This window comes from Cygnus olor, chromosome 11 (genome assembly GCF_009769625.2).
Source record: "Cygnus olor isolate bCygOlo1 chromosome 11, bCygOlo1.pri.v2, whole genome shotgun sequence".
NCBI classification, from domain to species: domain Eukaryota; kingdom Metazoa; phylum Chordata; class Aves; order Anseriformes; family Anatidae; genus Cygnus; species Cygnus olor.
The window spans coordinates 18,707,761-18,726,665 of NC_049179.1; the positions used below are offsets into that span (position 1 = coordinate 18,707,761).

General features: G+C 43.2%; 1 protein-coding gene across 1 annotated transcript in view; it reads left to right on the plus strand.

Annotated features, from left to right (window-relative positions):
- Window positions 1-17,618, plus strand: part of ALDH1A3 (aldehyde dehydrogenase 1 family member A3) — a 36,780-nt gene extending 19,162 nt beyond the window's left edge. The window contains exons 7-13 of the mRNA XM_040569485.1: window positions 212-325; window positions 3,410-3,512; window positions 4,532-4,716; window positions 9,698-9,862; window positions 12,084-12,241; window positions 13,414-13,488; window positions 14,891-17,618. Coding sequence (XP_040425419.1) covers window positions 212-325; window positions 3,410-3,512; window positions 4,532-4,716; window positions 9,698-9,862; window positions 12,084-12,241; window positions 13,414-13,488; window positions 14,891-14,963 — 873 coding nt within the window. The 3' untranslated portion in view covers window positions 14,964-17,618. The remainder of the gene's footprint in view (window positions 1-211; window positions 326-3,409; window positions 3,513-4,531; window positions 4,717-9,697; window positions 9,863-12,083; window positions 12,242-13,413; window positions 13,489-14,890) is intronic.
- Window positions 17,619-18,905: the final 1,287 nt, after the last annotated feature.

Below are 18,905 nucleotides of genomic sequence, written 5' to 3' on the forward strand. Positions count from 1 at the left end.
CACAGCCTTCCTATAAATGCTGAAGAAATGCTTGCAAGGGAAATGCTTTGTAGGAGTCACTGTGATTGTTTTTAAGGTTTCTCCTCATCCTTAAGAATAGTGCTACTAATTCAAGCTTCCTGAAAACTGAACTGCAGCTCTCAGGAGTGCAGATATCCTTCAGAGTGCTCAAAATCCCTCTCTACAAAGCTCTATTTAACCTCTGTTTTAGGTGGGTTTCCCTCCAGGTGTGGTGAACATTGTGCCAGGCTATGGCCCCACAGCTGGAGCTGCTATTTCTACCCATCACAGTATTGATAAAATTGCTTTTACTGGATCAACAAAGGTAGGTAATGGATTTCTGATAAAACACCTGCTGTTTCTCTTTGCATCCTCTCCTAAGACAGTACCAATGAAATATCGGTAATTTCTGTTACCAGCTCTATTTTCCATTACGTTCCATGTGACAGGATTTCTCAGAAGTGTTCGGGATTTGTCTTGGTCAGGTCCCTCTGCTTTTGCTACTGATTCTTGCTCTAGTGAAAGTCCCACCTCTGTAAACTGGGTTTTGCCAAACTGCCACATTTCTTAATAAGAACTGTAAACAGCAGATGTTCTGACACAAGGTAGGATAGTCTACAGGAGAGGCTGGCAGGGATTTAACATCATGTCATTGACCTGATGGAGCTTCTGGGCAAGATTGCCTACTAATCCTGCCCTGCAAACGTGTGCAACTGGAAAACATGTCAGTCAGGGCCCCGAACAATTCTTCCTTGGCTTTAGTTACCACTGAGGAACTAGGACTTAAATAAAAACATGGCCCTGTGCCCACAGCTTCCTCTGCTGATGTGGATGGGATTAACATTTGAGCTTCTCTTGAGACCTGCACAGTGAAGCACCTTCTATTCATTTTTTTTCCTGCGTAAATAGCTACAGCTGCCTTGCTTAGGAGAGAGATGGAAGTGAGGCCTCTACAGTATCAGGCACCTCCAGCCATCCTCTTCCGTGCCTATGTGGGGGAAAAGAATGTATGGCTTGGCCTAGTCCATAGAATTGAGCACAGCTGTGACATGCAAATAAATTTGTCTCCAGTAACAAGTGCTGCAAAGTCTCAGACAAAAGCGTGCTTAGAAATGTGAATGTTTTTCCACTCACTGCTCTAGATTTTCCTTGCAACTTATACATGCACCCGGAAGACAGGGCGACGTACAAAGAATGGAAATGCTGACACCAATGGGTACAACTGAGGCAGATACAGTCTCCTCACTTGTATTTTCTTGAATAACATTATTCTTGTCAATCATTCGCTGAATTCGTCCATTCTTATGCCTGTCCGCGTAATTGCAGAGTGTAATCTAATTGCTTAATTATGACAAATTACCTCGAATAGTATCTTGGTCAGTAAAGGTAACTCGTAAAACACTCAAAAGCTGTTGCATTTAACAACAGTACCATCTAGTGGCTTTGTGTATTTGTATTAGCTGCTTAGCTTATCCCAAAGGAGAAGGTGTGTTAAGCCTCCGTTTCTGTACAGAGATCATGGGAACAAACAAGAACACAATAAAGTAAAAGTTCACAGTGAGGTTTTACTCTCTTGATAGCTGGTGTAATCTAGAAGCTTATTCAGGTTCATGCTGGTCTCCGAATCCTAGATCAGAAACTTTTAGCTAGGATTAGATGCTGGCTATGTCAAAACAATAGAGCTTATAGACTCATCCAGCCCACATGGATCTGTTTGGGTTTTTAATGAAAAAGGAGTATCCAGTGGATTTGGGGAGAAGGAAAACCTCAGCTGTTGGAGCCCATAGGCAAAAAAACTCCTATAGAAGCTGTGCTTGTCTTCCTAATCCGTGGGTGTGCAGGAAACACCAAGGGAGACAGATTCTTCACTAATGCATGTGTAATTTTGAAGTGTTTTCTTCCCCCTCCACCCATCTGTGAGTTCAGCTGCACCTCTGCAGTATTTGCAGCATAATGCTACTGTTTCTGAGCCAGGAAGTGAAGCTAATTCAAAATACATTTTGACTTAGTTTTTAAGCCCCAGTTTGGGCTCAGGGCCAGCCTGGAAATGCTGATCACAAACTCCACGAGAGTCTTCCTGTCTAGATTTCTTCCTTTCCCTCAGTCTGTTAACTTGCTCCTCCTTGGCCAGCTAGCTTGTAGCAATACCTCTTGTGAAGCTATGTTCCTCTGCAGCATGATGCATCACTTTTTCTTCTCTCTCTGGGTCTGGGCTGCTGGGTGACTAGAGATGATCTGTACTGCTAGGTTTAGGAGTCCTGCTTGAGTTACAAAGGCAAGCCATGAGAAATGCAGACCTAGAACTGCCAGCTAGCTGCTGCACGCTTTACTTTCTCACAGCTTCCCTGCAGGGCAACAATATTTTTAGGCAGAAAGGAAGTTAACTGCCATGCGCAAAGGTAAGATACAAAAAGAACAGTTACAAAATGAAGAAATTCAAATATAAGGTCACACTTAAAATAATAATAAGAACCTGCCTTTACAATTGAAACTCTCACGGTGTTTTAATTCACACTGTCTCTAATAAAATTAGATTACTTAGTGATACTGACATTTGATTTATGCCCTTCTTGTGAGGAATTCCATTTCACAAAACGGGAAGATAAATTGCTGTTTTGGTGTTAGCAGTATAAAAAAGAAATAGCATAGTCAGAATTTGGGAAAAACATTTTTTTCTGGGGGAGGTGGAGGGGAGAAATGCCCTTAGTTTGACATTATTTGGATTAAAATCTGGAAGCAGAGTTAATCCTTCCCTGTGGCCAGATAAATTCCACCAGATCATCAGAGCAGGCTCCTGTGAAGAGAGCGCTACAGCAAAGCTAGGCAGAGTTTATCTGTTGCCATCCTCAGGTATTGCCTAGGAAGGGACATATCTCAGCCACTCGTGCATGAAGCAGCTCAGCCTAAACTATCAGAAAGATGTAGATTTCTCCTAAATGTCAAAATCTCTCTTTGGCTTTCTGGTATGGGAGTGGTAGCAGATAGGAACAGCCAGTTTTTATCACCGTGTTGTCAAATTCTACTTGAAGAAGTTTAATTCCTCATTTTTTAAAATAAAACATAATCCTTGAAGCCCCGGTGAGTGCCAGTGTCAGTCACTACCTTGCAGTGGGTGGGAAATGCCTTGTTCTGCAGCTCTGGGTAGCAGGTAGCTTCAGAGTGCAGTTCCTGTAGCTCTCCCACATCACCCACCATTTCAGATCTGCCTAAAACAGACATTAATTCTGGGGCTGCTTTTAACCCAGCTCATCACAGCAGTAGGAAACTCAAGGCATTTAAGAATCCCTGACTTCTACCTGCTTCAGCCACCCACTAGGCTCTCTTACTCTTGCTAGCATCTCACTTGACGCACTTTGTTAAGGCTTCCAGGGGAAACAGCCCGTGTCCTCTTTGTGTCTCAATGCTACAGGTCGGAAAACTGATCAAGGAAGCTGCTTCCAAAAGCAACCTCAAAAGGGTGACGTTAGAGCTTGGAGGAAAAAACCCCTGCATCGTGTGTGCAGATGCTGACTGTAAGTATTGGCTGCTGTGTTTTTTTGCTGTAATACACCAGGTGTGGTGCTCTTTGTGAGCCTCTGCTGTCCTTTGGCAATCAGTAGGCTGGTGTTTGCTGCTTCCTTCACCCCAAAGGCTAGAGCAAACCCCTGTCCAAGAGCAGGACAATATTGTGCTGCACTTGAGCTCTTCCCTAGCACAGGGACCCTTCCCTGAAAGAATGAGCAGACCATTATCCTGTTGTCTCCCCTGGGGATGGCTGTAGTTGCAGATAAATCTTGCTTTTGTGTGTCTTTGCTATTGTGGTGCCTTCTCTTTGGTGGTACTGCAAGGCCTGAGCCAAATGGTGGGGAAAGTAGTTTCCTAAAATGCAGCCCTATGCAGGCATTCATACGACAGGAAAGTTTCATAGGTCCTCATCTAATCCAGAGCTCACCTCTGTCCTGGGGGTCTGCACAACTCGTTTTGTGTAGTACACTGGGACTGTGTGAGTAGCACTAGGAAATATATGTAAGATGTGGCCACTAAAGGGATTTGAAAATCCTGTCTGGCTTGGGAAAATACTCTCTCCTCTCCTGTGGAGGTTGAAAGCCAGAGGTACTTGTGCCATCTGTTAACGGTGAGTATTGCAAGGAGCTGGTCTGAGCTGGCTGTGCGACAGAAGGGCATGCCGCTTTCTAAACAGTCACCACAGAAATGAGTCTTCAGGAACCGACGCGTGGTATCTAGGGATCCACGTCTCAGTTCCCACAGTGGAGAAAACCTAGTTGCTGCCTGCAACGAGTCCTTGTGAAGAAAGTATCTGTGGCTGTGACCAACTAGACACTGAGACAAAAGGCAGGAAGGGGAGTGGAAATAATAAAAGAGCTGGTCTGAGGGCAGTGTGAGGCCGTGTGAGTGTCTTCAGAGGGTGTGGACCATTCTCAGCATTTTTTAAGAAGGCTTTCAAAAGAGAAAGGAAAAAACAAGTCTGGAAACACTGAAGGGCTGAAACTGTGCATGTGGTAACGCTTTTTCCTCCTGGGCCGTGGTGCAGTGGACTTGGCAGTGGAGTGTGCCCATCAAGGCGTGTTCTTCAACCAAGGGCAGTGCTGCACGGCGGCCTCGCGCGTGTTTGTGGAGGAGCAGATATACCCGGAGTTTGTCAAGCGCAGCGTAGAGTATGCAAAGAAGCGACTCGTTGGAGACCCCTTTGATGCCAGAACTGAACAAGGGCCCCAGGTAACCGTGTGCCTGAGAACAGTCGTTGTTTGGTTATTGGTTGTGTTTCGGTTTAATTTTCCTTGTGTAAATATTATCCTTGTGAATATGGTCCCAGCAGAAGCCCAGAGGGTGAGTAATGTATCATGGCTTTATTTTTCTCTCTATTTTAAATACCAATCAATCACAACTGTTGAAATGTTATGTTGTAATTTTTTAAACACAAATGTATTTAATTCACTTCTTATCCAGCTTTATGGAAGGGGCTGCCTCCCTGGTACAGTAATACAAAGCATGTTGCAGCGAGGAACAGCGACGCACAGATGGGTGCAGCTGCAGAAACGACCGTTCAGCTACTTGGCTGTGCTGGTGATGACAAGTAGTTAAAACCCAGAGACTCCTGAGTCCCCACTTTCCCTCTCCTCCTCTGCCCCGCTTCTGATCCTTTGGAGAGGTTTCAGCTGAATTAGCAGGAAGAACCATGCCAAGCTGATGTCACAACCAGTTTTGTCAGTGCTTCCAGAGCCTTCATCTTATTTCTTCCTTTCAAAGCGATTTCAGCTGAAGTCGAGAGCTCTGGAGGAAGATGATCCTTGAGTCAGATCTTCTGCAGGGCCACTGCTTGCTTCCAAAAATAAAGGGGGAATCCCAGAAAGCTATAGCCCAGGCCTCCTGTTCTCAGTACTGCACTGTGAGATTTTCTTCCTTGATGCCATATGGGATCTCTCAGTGAGGGGATGACCATGGGACATCTGCCTCCCCTTATCTGGAGCTCTAGGCCCATTCACTCTTGATCTGGGCAAGGGAAATCTTAATTGTGTGTTCTTATGTATGGGGAATAAGTCAATGTACATCCTCAGATCATGCTGGTTCTGCGTCTATCCCTGTAACTGGCCTAGAAAGAGATTTCAAACTGCTCAGCATTCTTAGGGAGATAATCCTATGTTGGAACTTGCTTCAGCAGAGATGAGCTGACCCTCAAACTATCACAGGGTCTGCTCTTGCCTTCTGTTAAGAGCTCTCGGCTTTATTTCTTTTGTTTGTTTGTTTGATATAATATCATCCTAAGCCTTACACAGCTCTTAGTAGCAGTGAATGAGTTGCATTAATAATTAGTCCTGTGAGGACCATGCTCATCTGGCTGCTCTGACAAAGACCACTGACTTGATGAGAACAGCCCCTGAAATCATAGGAAGTAGTAGTGGGGTTTTAAAGGGTGAAACACCCCGCACTGGGCAGAACATGTAGAACTGGGCTGCTTCTTTCAGCTCATCCTTGCCCTCAGTACTTGGCAGGCTGGCTGAGCACCATGCTCTGGTATCGCTGCTGTGATTTAAGGGAGACTGCAGACAGAGCTGTAATTAAGGGTAACAGTAAGTACAAATAGAGTCTGGCCAGGCTGTAAATATGGCTTGTATGTCCTCTTTCCCTGTTCTGGCTTGCCTGTGGGTGGGAGATATAGCACCCAATGTGCACATACCTGAAGTTCTCTGTCAAGTCCAGGATGGAAAAGTGTTGAGAAAGTGGAAGGAAACTGCGAAACCCTAGGCTTTCATGTGGCTCCCAGTGCAAACCACTTCCTCTGCAGCTATGGTTGCTTTCTCTCCGGAGCCTGTTGTAAGATGCAACACACAGAAATTTGAGCAGAAGAAAGAAATGATGTAGTGTCACAAGGGCTTAAAATACCTCCAAAGTAGCAAAGATTCACACCTGCCCACAAGCTACCGTTGAACTGTAGTTTCCAGACCAGATTTCTCCTCTGTTCTTGAAGTAACCTGCTGCGCTGTGAGGAAGGGGGTTTTCTGAAGTGATGGAGAAAGGAAGAGTCACTAGGAGAAAAAAATCTCTTCCTCTTGCCCTTCATCTCTCCACTTTGGGCCTTAGTTTCCTTAGATCCAGGTCATTGCTTTTACTCTCCTTCTGTGGGTCAGAGGATGAACAAAACCTGTACAGAGGCTGCTGTATAGCCCCCGTTCTGGGACGATCACTGGTTTAGACGCCAGCAACGTGAAGAAGTTAGAGCCAGCCCTTAGGCTCTGGGGTTTGTAGCCCATCATCTTTTTGGTCCTTCACCAGCTCTGGGTGCTTTTAGCCAGACAACGGGACCAGGAACTTAAACAGAGCTCAAAAAGCGTGAAATAGGAGATTCTCTGCAGCCCGAGCTCTGAGCTGGTGCTGTGTGAAACCAAGCTGGGCACAGTGCTCTGGGTAGCTGCAGGGGACACCCTGGAGAGGGACAGACAGTACTGTTCTGTGAGAACTTGATGTAAGCTAGTCCTGGAAAATTGGGCCTGTCTGCAGCTGTTCCTTCCTATATTGAACCGCGTTTATAAGCTAGATTGGGGAACTGGCTGATTCAGGGCTGAACCAGCCTTTTTGGAAGTGAGGAAGAAACGTTTTAGTCAGATCAGTTCCCTGATATGTATTACCGTGCACTGGCATGGATGCTTGTGGCATGGGTATAGGGAAAATACTGTGTCAGCTGCAATATTGGGTTATGTTGGTATAAACTGCGCTTCTCCGATCAAAATTAAGTCAAATTTAAACAGTATTAAGTTTAAATAGAAGTGAGGCATGCTTCTGATGTGACTTCGCCAAAACTCACATGTGTCTGACTGTGTTGGCTGGCTGGAATTCAAAGGACACCACAAGAGACCTGAGGGGTAATCAGGGCTGTTTGAGTGAAGTGCCAACCTCAAATAACAGACCAAGGGCACTTTTCAACTTCGGATTCCTGTGAGCTGTATCATAGGAAAGAATAAAGTAAATCTGCACAGATGGCAAGCTGGTTAACCAGAGCATTTACAAAGCTGTGAACAGCAGACTGCGTTAGGTAAGACTAAGGTCCTGGTGGACTAGAACAGGGATTAAATCAGAACAAGACTAGGCTAGTTTTCTTGCTGTAAAACCCCAAATACTGGGGCTTCTGGACTATAAAGGATGGTTTACAGGAAGAAAATAAGCTCTAAAGCTGCTGTGTGGTACTTGCTAGCCAGAAGTTATTCAGCCCAAACCCCACTGCTTGAATTTTGAGACAGTGAATATTTTTCTTAGACCGTAGGTGTTTGTGGATGTTAGGATTAAAGTTTGAAAGTAGAATATGTGAGTAGAAAGAGCGTGTGTCAGTCTGTTGGACACAGTTGTGGGATTATTCTGTAGGATTACAAATACTAGGTTTGGAAAAGGAAAAACCGCGTCTTGCAATCTTGAAGTAAATGAAGCAAGACGTGAAGATTTGGGGGTTCTCAGCATTACAGCGATCTTTTAAAAGCCTTCCTCTTTTTTGAATTAGATGGACAAAAAATAGAATTTGCTCTACTAGTGTGTTTTTAATAGAAGGCAATAGTCAAACCATAAATAATAGTGGAATAGGGAACAGAATTTAAACAAGCCTTGCAAGCTCTAGTTACAATGACAAACAGTTCCACCCTTGCATGTCATTTTCACAAATGTTTTCTTTCCCCAGTGTCTTTTCATCTAACTGTAGTTTGCCTTGCAACAAGTTACAGCTGTATAAATATCCTTGTTTTGTTTTCTGTGTTGTGAAGTGGATGAACTGGATTGGTCTGGATCACAGACATGCCAGGATGGAAAGCAGTTGCAGATATTTTCAAATTATTTACATTCAGCAACTAAGCAACCAGGCAAAGAGACAATATGCGTGACACCTGCCAAGCTTACTTATGTGACACCCTGTATTCTACACGAGGGCACGCATTTCTTTGTGCAGTAGCATGTATCAAGTGTTTTCTTGGGTATAACACATGAGAGAACACGAGCACTTAGTACAAGCTGTCCACAGCGCATGTGATATGCACATCTGTGTGGCAGGAGATGTGCTGTTCTGGTTTTGCTGTGTACCAGAAGTACCCTAAGGACACCCTCCTGAAGCTTTGATATTTGTCTAAAAGCATGAAAACTTGGATTGTGTGTGGCCAGGATTAGCAAGGGACAGGATATAGTCTGTAATCTGGAGGAGTCGAGTGTGGAACACTCCGTGTAAGCAGTCCCAACTGGCAACCGGCCCTGCCAAAATAAAAGCAGATGTGTAGGGAGGGGTACTGAACCAGCACAAGCATTCGGTGATAGCTGGCATTCAGAATCACCTCCCAGGCAACCATGAGCCAGTGGTGGAGTCTTTTATTTAATTCACCTCCATGGATTTGTTGAGTTTGTTTGTTTGTTTGTTTGAACATCTCCATTAGTCTTTTACTACCTGCAGCATGCTGTGAGGAGGTGTTTCATTGCTTAATTATGCATCGTGCAAATAGCCGTGTTCCTTTGTTTGAAACCTGGCAGCACCTGCAGTGCAACGCTGCACGTGGAGCACAAAAGAAGGACTGGTACTGGTCAGTACTGGGCTTCTGCACCTCTCCCCAGCACAGGACCCACTGTGCTGATGGAGGGATGTCTCCTTCTAGTGCAGAAAACCAAAACATCCTGGGATGCTACTAGTCTCTGAGATCCTCGAAAGGTGATTCTATTTTTACAAATATGACTTCGGTGCAGTAGTTGCTCTGAAGTCGCCCGAGTGACCAGCTGCCAGCCAGATGTAGCCCCGTTCATTATGAGACTTTGAGCTCTGGGGTTCACCCAGTTCATTGTAGTGTGAACCTGTTTATCTCACAGTTGGACAGTTTGTCCAGAAGGATGCTATGAGGGACAATTAGTAGGTCCCAGAGCTGGTGTGAAGTGAGCCATGGAAATGCATGTCTGGGATGCAGCAGAAGGGAAAGTGAAGAGACTCCCTCCATGTGGCAGCAAACTATTAGGTTAAACTACCATATGTACCTTCACCTTCTGTTTTCTGTGGCTCAGGGCCTATCTCCTGTCTTTCATTGTGCTTATTGCCTGACTTGCAGTCATAGATGAGATGTAAACTTACCTGCTCTAGCAGTGCCCTGCAAACATGTCCCTGGATATACAACATGGCAGCAGCAGGTCTCAGCCTCTGGAACAGCAATGGCAAATCACTGATGTTTTCTTTCTTTTTGTCTGACAGATTGACCAAAACCAGTTTGATAAGATCCTGGAGCTGATAGAAAGTGGGAAGAAAGAAGGTGCTAAGCTGGAGTGTGGGGGTCTTGCCATTGAAGACAGAGGCCTGTTTATAAAACCCACTGTGTTTTCAGAGGTCACTGACAACATGCGTATTGCCAAAGAAGAGGTACAGTACAAGTCACCTGAACCTTTAGATGCATTCCCATGATGTAAATGGGAAAGCAGCTGTAGAAAAGAGGTGTGGTCGTGGTTTGAAGTGAAGACTTGAAAGGAGAATAGAAATTTCACATATTTTACTTATTACAACATCCTAAAAACTGTGAAATCCATATTCTTCTGATGAAGTGTCTGCAAGGTGAGCTTGAATCCGGAGTCGGGGTGGGAGAGGATGTGAGGAGGAGAGCAGCACAGGCAAAAATGCTGCCAAAATATTTTAGCAGCATTTTATTCTTTTGTGCAACTAATGGAGTGCCTGCTTGCCAGCCATTTCTACTGCCTTGCTGCTTTCCCCCATTTTATTTTGTTTTCCAAAAGCGAAGTAGCCCTGTGAGTGTGCTCACTGTACAGTAACAAACCCACATAAAAATCTAGTAGGTATCATTACCTGAAGGCTTTTGGGTCTCATTTGAAGAGAACTCGATATAACAGAAAATAAAAACGAACGCCTTATCTAGATGTAGCTGCTGTAAATGCTATTTGTGAATAGTGATGATGGACTGGTTTCTGACAGAATCTTAGATTTTAAAGCTCAGTAAAAATAACTGAAGTAGTGTCAGACTGGAGCAATTCAATGTTGCCCTGTAGTTTGGAAGGTTTTCTGAAGACAGAATTATACACTCCTCTGTACAGACTGATGGCTGTATGTGCCATGTGCTCTCACACACCTCCTACTGAGTAAACTTGAAATTGCTTAGCTGATTTCAGTACATGCTGATTCCAAGTGATAGGGGAGAGTATGATGTGTGTTCTTGACCCGCTTCTTTGTAAAAAGGAGTTGCTTTATTGCAGAAAGAGGGAATGAGAACCCTGGGACCTGACACTGGGGAGCAGGGAAGGAATGGTCTTGCTATGCTGCTACTGAAGAACATTTCTCAAGTAGTGTTAGCGTCTGAAATAATCTCAGAGTCTCTTCCCATGGTGAAATCCCCTGAGACTGACCATTTTTTCCCAATAAGAAATATGGTCAAAGCCAGCAAAATGCAGATCTAATACTCTGGCTTCCATTATCCATATGCAGAAAAAATGAACAAGCTGCATGTGATTAGATCCTGTGATATTCCTTTGAAATATAGTTAATCTACTTTTCATCATGTTCCCCAATGGAAAATAAGTAGCTGCTGAAGTCCAACTGGCACTTGTTTTTTATAGTTTAGCCTAGTGCATTTTATGGGGCTGCTTACTGTTCACTCCCGACAAAATATTTAGATGTCTCAGATCTGCCGCAGAATCTCCAAGGAACCTGGGAAAGATATCAGTCAGTCTGGGCATGAGTTGCATTCTAAAAATAGAGGGGGATAAAAGTTGAAAATCCCATGACAGGCCTTTTTTTTTTTTTAATGAACTGACTCCAAATCCCCAGTCATGATTCATGAGCTTTAACCAGTTTCATTCATATACGGTTTTGTTGCAAATGCACATTTTTTCTTTGCCTAGGATCAAGGCTCCAGTTAAATACCTGCATCTTCCAAAAGGGTGAAAAATAGAAACACTTGTATGGGCCGAAGGGCCAGGCAATTTGGTTAGCCTAGCCCTCAATGGGGCACAAGTGAGACTTTATCTCACCTTCAGTAGGGGAATGATTATTATATTGCAAGACCACGCAGGCCCCACCTTTGTTAGTGTTCGTGATGGGAGATTCCATTCCCAAAACTGGGAAGTATTGTGTGTGCTGGCTGCTTCTGTGCTAACAACCTGGGATGCCAAGTCTGTGGTCAAACGCATCCGTGGTAAATGCTCTGCAGGCAAATTAACTGCATACACTTGCAGAAGCAAAGTTAAAGCCAAAGAAGAAAACTTGCAATGCTTGAAGTACATTAATTTCTTTTTGAATGCATTCAACTTCTTCTGAGTCCAAAAGTGGAATGAATTGTAAATGGAGTAAGGATGAATCATTTGAAACTTGTCCAGATCTAACTGCTTATTTGATTGTTGTAGATGATCCGCTAGATGTTGGATCTTTGCATTTATTAACTACTACAGCACATCACTGTACTTTCTTTAAAAACTGGTCACTAAACTGAATTTAAGAGACTCAACCAGTGACTTCTAGAAAAGCTAGTGTATAACACTTCAACTATAGTATCCAAACAGAGCTTCTGATTCTGATTACTTCAAAATTACCGCGAGTAGCAAAGGCTGTCCCATGCTAATGTTTAATTTGTGTGCAGATTTTTGGGCCAGTTCAGCCAATTATGAAGTTCAAGAGTATAGAAGAGGTCATAAGAAGAGCCAACAATACTGAGTATGGACTCACGGCTGCGGTGTTCACAAAGAATCTGGACAGAGCATTAATGTTAGCTTCTGCATTGCAGTCAGGAACTGTCTGGTAAGCAGTGTGAGATCTCAGTTTGGGCTGTGCTTTTGTATGCTGGGAGTGGGGAGGGCTGTATGATTTGTAATCCCGTGTAAATGCTGGAGGTCAGATGTGTTAGTAGTCTGTTCAATTCTTGATATTCTCCTAAGCAACATCCATTCATCAAAATAAGGCGGTGAGGACCAGACGATCTGGCACGAAATGGTGCATTTGTTCATTCAGTCATTGTAGTTCTTCACATCTGGAGAACTCTGAAAATGTAAGGGTTGTACTAAGTTCTGCCAGACGTGATGCCTTCCAAAATCATGTATGTAGAAAAGAGCAACTCTTATGATCATAAGGTAGCATCAACTGGGGTCCTGCACAAACCATTATGGGCAGTAGATGGCATCGTACCACTGTCAGAAAGATAAGTAGCTATTTTACTTACAACATTTCTTATTTTATATTAGAATAGTTTTAAAGGTGGAATTCTGGTATTTTTTTTCCCACTGAAGACAGGAATTTGATCTGGTCTCTGAACCTGATGCATACAGAGGACTGATTTCAAGAATTTGTGCCAGAAGAATTCACCTCTTTGAAAAATATTTAAATAAAAAAGGGATGTTGGGCTTTGAAGGATCTATGTACTGTACACACGTGAAGGTGCAGTCCTACTGCACCAAGCCATAACCGGCTCTCTTCAGTCATTTCATCTCCCTAAACTGCTGAGGAGGCATCTGCATTAGTTCCTCCTACCCGTTGTCTACAGAAAAGGGGCTAGTGCTTCTTTTTTCCTGTGACACAAGTGTCTAATGCAGGCCAGCTGTTCTTCTATACCTGGAAGTGGGTGGTAGGGCCTGTTTGTGAGTGTTCAGACAACTTTGTGTAAGCATGTTTGTTTCAGAATGCACTTCATTAAATTGGGGCAGACTTTCATCTACCCTTAAGCATGACCCTGAACACAACATAAATTCCAGCTCTAGCATGAATGCCTTAGCCATTAGAGATTATGAAGTGAGATATGAATCAGACTCGGAGCACTACTCAAATGTCTTCTGTTTCTGTAGCAAAATAAGATGATATTGCTACAATCTGATTTCTCGAGTAAAGGAACTGTAACAGATTTCAGCCTTTTGTAACGCTGCTGTTGTCATCACCTTGCTTCTCCCTGGTATTGAATTGTCTTTATGTTTTTATCATAGGATCAACTGTTACAATGCACTCTATGCACAGGCTCCTTTTGGTGGCTTTAAAATGTCAGGCAATGGCAGAGAACTGTAAGTTTTGCTCAGTATTTTGTTTATATATGGTTGGTAAATGCAGTAGTGATTATGACTTGGTAATAATATTGTTGAATTTGCTTTTAAACCACCAGGCTTGCAGCTTGCTCCACAGGTTGGTGCTAGGCCAGTACAGTGTGGATATAAAGCACAGATTTGAGAACAGTAGCAGTGCCTTCAGGAGTACCTTCATCTACTTTATAAACTATTAACAACTTCCATTCAGTCAATTCCACTTGCAGGCATTCTTTTCTTACTAGTTAGATCTTTAGATCAAGAAGGATTTTTAGATTACTTTGGCGTGGGGCCACTTGTATCCACCTCAAACGTCCTCCACCTTTACATGCTGGTATCTAGGCCTCCCTTTACAGCTGCATCACACGTCTAGCTTTCAAGTGCTGGAGCTAGAAAAACAAGGAATGATCTCCAAGAAGAGATCCCTGCCTTCTAAGCTTGCCTGTAATTTAGGAAATTACAGAAGGACCTTCTGTCCCTTTTCCCCAGCCCGACCTGTTTCAGCTGGCTACCAGACATTCCTGCTCTCTAGTTACTAATGCAGACATTTTTAAAACAAGGTCATCCTACAAGTTAGAAGAAGAGTTGAGAAACTGACTTATATCTTAATTTTATTCTTGTCCATGAGAGAGGCGGGTTTTATTATGCCATACAGAGGAATCTAATGCACCTCTTCTTTCATAAGGCAGGTTTATTTCCAGGAACCCTTTCTAGCAACAGTGCTGGTGCATCTGCTGCTCTGAGATACTCAGATGCCTCACTTGCTAAGCGCATCAAATGAATGAATCCTCAAAAGGGAGATACATACTGAGACCTTATGGTTTACTTTGCCTGACTGCCTGGCTAATTAAAGGATGTCGGGTATATCCCTTGGGCAAGGCATGGCAATGAGGGCAGTTGCCACCAACTACAACACAATGCAGTGGTTGGGTTTGTCATCAATATCGATTTCTGGAGTAACTGTGCCCCCCTGATGTGCAGTTATCTGGTTGACAGAAGCCTACTTTCAGTGAAAAAGTAACTTCAATTACTGTTTAAGCACTGATAAGTATGTTCATGTGGATGTTGTTTTTATGGCATCTCACAATATACTGTTTTCACTAGGCCAAGAGTCACAAGGTGTCATCTTGTGAGTTACTGTGACCACAGTAACGACAGCGTGTAATTGTGTGCACATACATGCGCGTACATAGATTATTAGATGTGGGGAGCCAAAATGATAGTTGATGTTAGTTCAGATCTGGTTTTAATGGCCTGATGTTATCTGCAGCAGCTGTTGATCCGTGGCTAAGATGCACTTGTGCAGAAATCTCTTATCTTAGAGAAGCACACATTAACACGCTACAATCCTTTGTCCATTTCCCTCCTCTCTCTTCTTTTCCAGTGGTGAATATGCCTTGGCAGAATATACTGAAGTGAAAACAGTCACCATTAAACTCTCCCAGAAGAGTCCATGAAAACAGAAGGCCTAAAAATGCTGACACTCTGAATGTGACACATCGGGGGTGTATTCAGAGCAAGTGGGAGGGGAGGGGTAGGAAAGAAAATGGAAACACCTAACTTTTTTCCTCTAGAAACATTGAATCTACTGGACTCCATTTTGTCAACTGGCTCTTGGAAAACTGATTTAACTGACCCTACTGGCAGCATAGCACACACGTGTACTACGCGAGTCCCTGGCTGTACATCTGTCTGCTACCTGTGACTAAAATGCTGGTCAGTCACCTGTCAGCGGGACATCTGCTTTCAAACTGTACCCCTGAAGGACTTGGACATCAAGGGCGTGTTAGAGAGACTTACTGGTACCTTTAGCAATTAGTTGATTGTGAAACAATTAGTTGATTGTTAAACACCTTCAGAGGCATGTGGGTTTCTCTTGGCATGAATGGACCTGAGTAGTAGGGCTAATACAACTTAACTGACATTGATGGAGTTTGTGTGAAGACTGCAGATGAAGTTTTGGATGGGAGTGCAAACTTTCAAGGAAGGATCTAAAGAAATTTTATTTGAAAGAGCTATCTTGGTCTCTCTAAAGATACGTGCATCCTCCATATTGGTGATATTCTAGCCCTGAATGAGATTGATGGGAGTTTCCTGGAGAACTCTTTTGGGGCCATTATTTCACCCAACAGAGCTAGGCTTTAAAGCGTCCTTTGAACCTGATGTTTTGGTGTGCACACATTACACATGCTGCATATGCAAGTTACTGACTTGCTAGCCCTTCTGGCTCCGAATGAGTCACAATTGTATCTCATACCTTCACTATAGCACTTTTTGCAAGAGGATTTTGCACTGTACTTACCGTGATGACACAGAGTTGAATTCTAAACATGTAGCATGGTAGATACCCCACAGAAAACATCCCACACCAGTCCTTCTGATCTGGGAGAGGGAGCAGAAGAGCTGCAAGAAGCTGTCCTCCTCTCTCTTTCACTTTCAGGCTGTGTGAACATCTCCATTTTTTGAGCCAGAGCTGTCATTATGAGAGTAAAACTTATAAGCTCTTCTCACCGCTTCTTTTTCCCTTGTGAATGTAGCTTAAAATAGAGTTCTGGAAGTACAGTATAAAAAGGCAGGTGCTCCCAAGCACATACTGAATGCTAAAGATGTGGGTGTACAAATGAGTTACCAAGGAATAAGCTATGGCTGAACTCAGTGTGTCGGCGCCTCTGCAGTAAATGCCCCTGAGAGTGCCGTTGTCTTGTAGCTGGTCCTTCACTGAGGAATAAACTGCTTCGAATTGTCTCTTGCTTATAGTCATATGAGCATGCACGTACATGAATAGCATCCTCGGAGTGGCTGTCACACTAAGTTCATGCCTTAGCACCTCCTGCTGTAATTTCTTTGCACACCCAGACATTACTTACTATGAGATTGATGAAAAGCCACCTGCTGTCATCAGATCCTGAGTTCACTGCTTTCCTTCCCCCTCCTCCTGTTTCTGTACCGGAGAACCACTGGCAAGAGAATGGGAAGTCCCAGGTCTGCAGGAGCTGTACGTATGCAGGATTTAGTGGTGTCAGCTTGTTAGGAAGTTTAGCTGATCTCACTGGGCTCATCCTCCGAAAGCAAACTGATACAGGTTTCCTGTGGAATATTGACAGTTCTCCCCAGAGTGCTAGTAAAGACTTGCTTGGAGTTTTTTGGATGTCAGGGCTTGAAGCAGGAATGAAAGTCTAACCTCTATTCTCCGATGCAAGCAGGAACTTAACTGGTAACTTCTGTGATCAGAGAGACAGCTAGTCAGTAACAAGCTCTGTTGTGAGTGGACCTTTTTTTGGAGGGGGAAGGAAGGTGGGTGGTGGTAAGTAAGGAAAAAGTTTGCATGAGCCTAAACTTCCTTATTAGTTGTTGAACATTGAAATTGCACTTCAACACTGCTTAATTTCTTAAATGACATACCTCCAACAGCTGTGTACAACTAAGTGCCTGTCCTCCCATGGATATGTGGGACAGGTAAATCTCCCCATCCAGTGAAGAAAATGTCCTCCCTACCCCATGAAAGGCCAAATGGGAACATTGTAAATAAGCTTCTATTTTTGTAATACACTTAGAGCGCAAACATCTTCTCAGACAAATATTTTACTTTTGCCTACTTAACGGTTTTCTAGGGCTGCAGTCAGACAGTAGGGAGGTAAGGCAAACAGTAAAAGGCTGGTTATCTTGATGTATCTCTGTATTCACTTTTGATAAACAGTGGTTGTAACTGAAATCATCTGAAAATCTTAAAATCTTAGTATTCTGGCTTTATATGTATAATATATATTTCAACACTTTTTTTTCCCGTATCAAGTTTTTAAAAAGTTGATGTATCTCTTATTGTATAAATCAGGGTTTGACTCTACACACTGAATTTTCTAAGTTATATAACATTAGACACTAACTTTAAAATAACCCCTTAGAGGGTATATATTCTTTCATTGCACAGTAAGGCTTTCATATGAAATACTACTTTTTTTAAAGAACTATATTTATAAATTAGGATACAGTTAATCTAATGTATTTTTATAGCTAAAGGTACATGAAAATGCTATGTTTAAACCTCTTGTATATATCTAGACTATGGGTATCTTTTTGTAATAGTTCTTGTTCCTAATAAATGTTTAACTTTGTGAAATGCTTTTTGAATGCTACATATTGGTATGCCTCAAAGTGAGATGGGGAAGAGGGAAACTTCTGCTGACTGTACTCATTTTAACAGAGGAGTAACTAATACTTTATTTACACTGATTAGCGTGCCTCGAGATAATTCTGACCCCTCTACTGTGCATGTTAAGACCTTTTCCATCAGTGTGCAACTTCCACTCAACTCAGTCCTCCTGCTGCCGTTTCTTATTTCACTCTGAATTTGGCCCATTGTGTTAATAAAAGTGATCACTGGAAAGAGTTAAGGTTTCGTGCTTCTAAAACAAAATGGCCCTGTATTGCTCTAGTTACAGCGGGCTCTTCCTTGAACAGCCTGATGTCTGTTTCCCTCGATTCAGTGACCCAGCAGTATTCCCCAAACAGAAACGTGCATGGGGCTCACAAGAGGCAATGTAATTTCAAGGTACCTTTATTTCAAGGTACCTTTTCCACTCAGCAGGACTGAATGTAGAGTGTGTGTATGCATTTGTGTATGTGGGGATTCAGTATCTCACTGGGGGACTGTGAAGGAATCTTAACTTGGATTCATTTCTGCAATCTGTGAAGAATAGCCTGTTTTAAAAAGGGCAAGGGAAGTAAAGTGCTGAAGTGTGGTCAGTGCTCTACAAATAAAAGCTGGATCATGTGTCTGTTAGCTTACCCTTTAAGCAGTTGCTTTTGCCACTTAAAGTAAGTAGAGGGGGGAGGAGAGCAGGGCTGCATTGGGCAGGGGCGAGCACAGCTCCTTCCAGTTTAGAGCAGGATGGATCCTTTCTGCTTTCTGAGGTGAGCCTCAACATGGAGAATTTGAAAGGACTGAGGACCATGCTGCCAGATGGGATGTCCTGCCTTGGGCTGGCTGCTTCCTAAACCCCTTTGTGACACAGCCATCACTAGTAAGACTCTGCTCCACACCTTCCCTTTCCTGTCTTATTTCCTTCATCTGCAGTGGGGACGGAGAGCAAGAACATCCCGCTTTCTTTAACTCTCTTCACATCTGATGCACATGTGAGAAAAGATGCAAATACCTGTCATCTCCCTACACAGGCCAAGCCAAGCGCCTTGAATTTTCTACCTGGTAGTAGCATCGCTCAGGAGCTTTGTGACCAAACATTAGAAGGGAGAAGGCTGGAGATACAAAGGAATTATTGTGAGTAACATAATCAATGGAGACAAAAGCCAGGAAGAGGGGGATGAGATATGGGGGGAAAAAAAAAAAGAGATTTTTTTGCTAGGGGAATTTATAGTCTCTATCAAAATGAAAGGAAAAATGT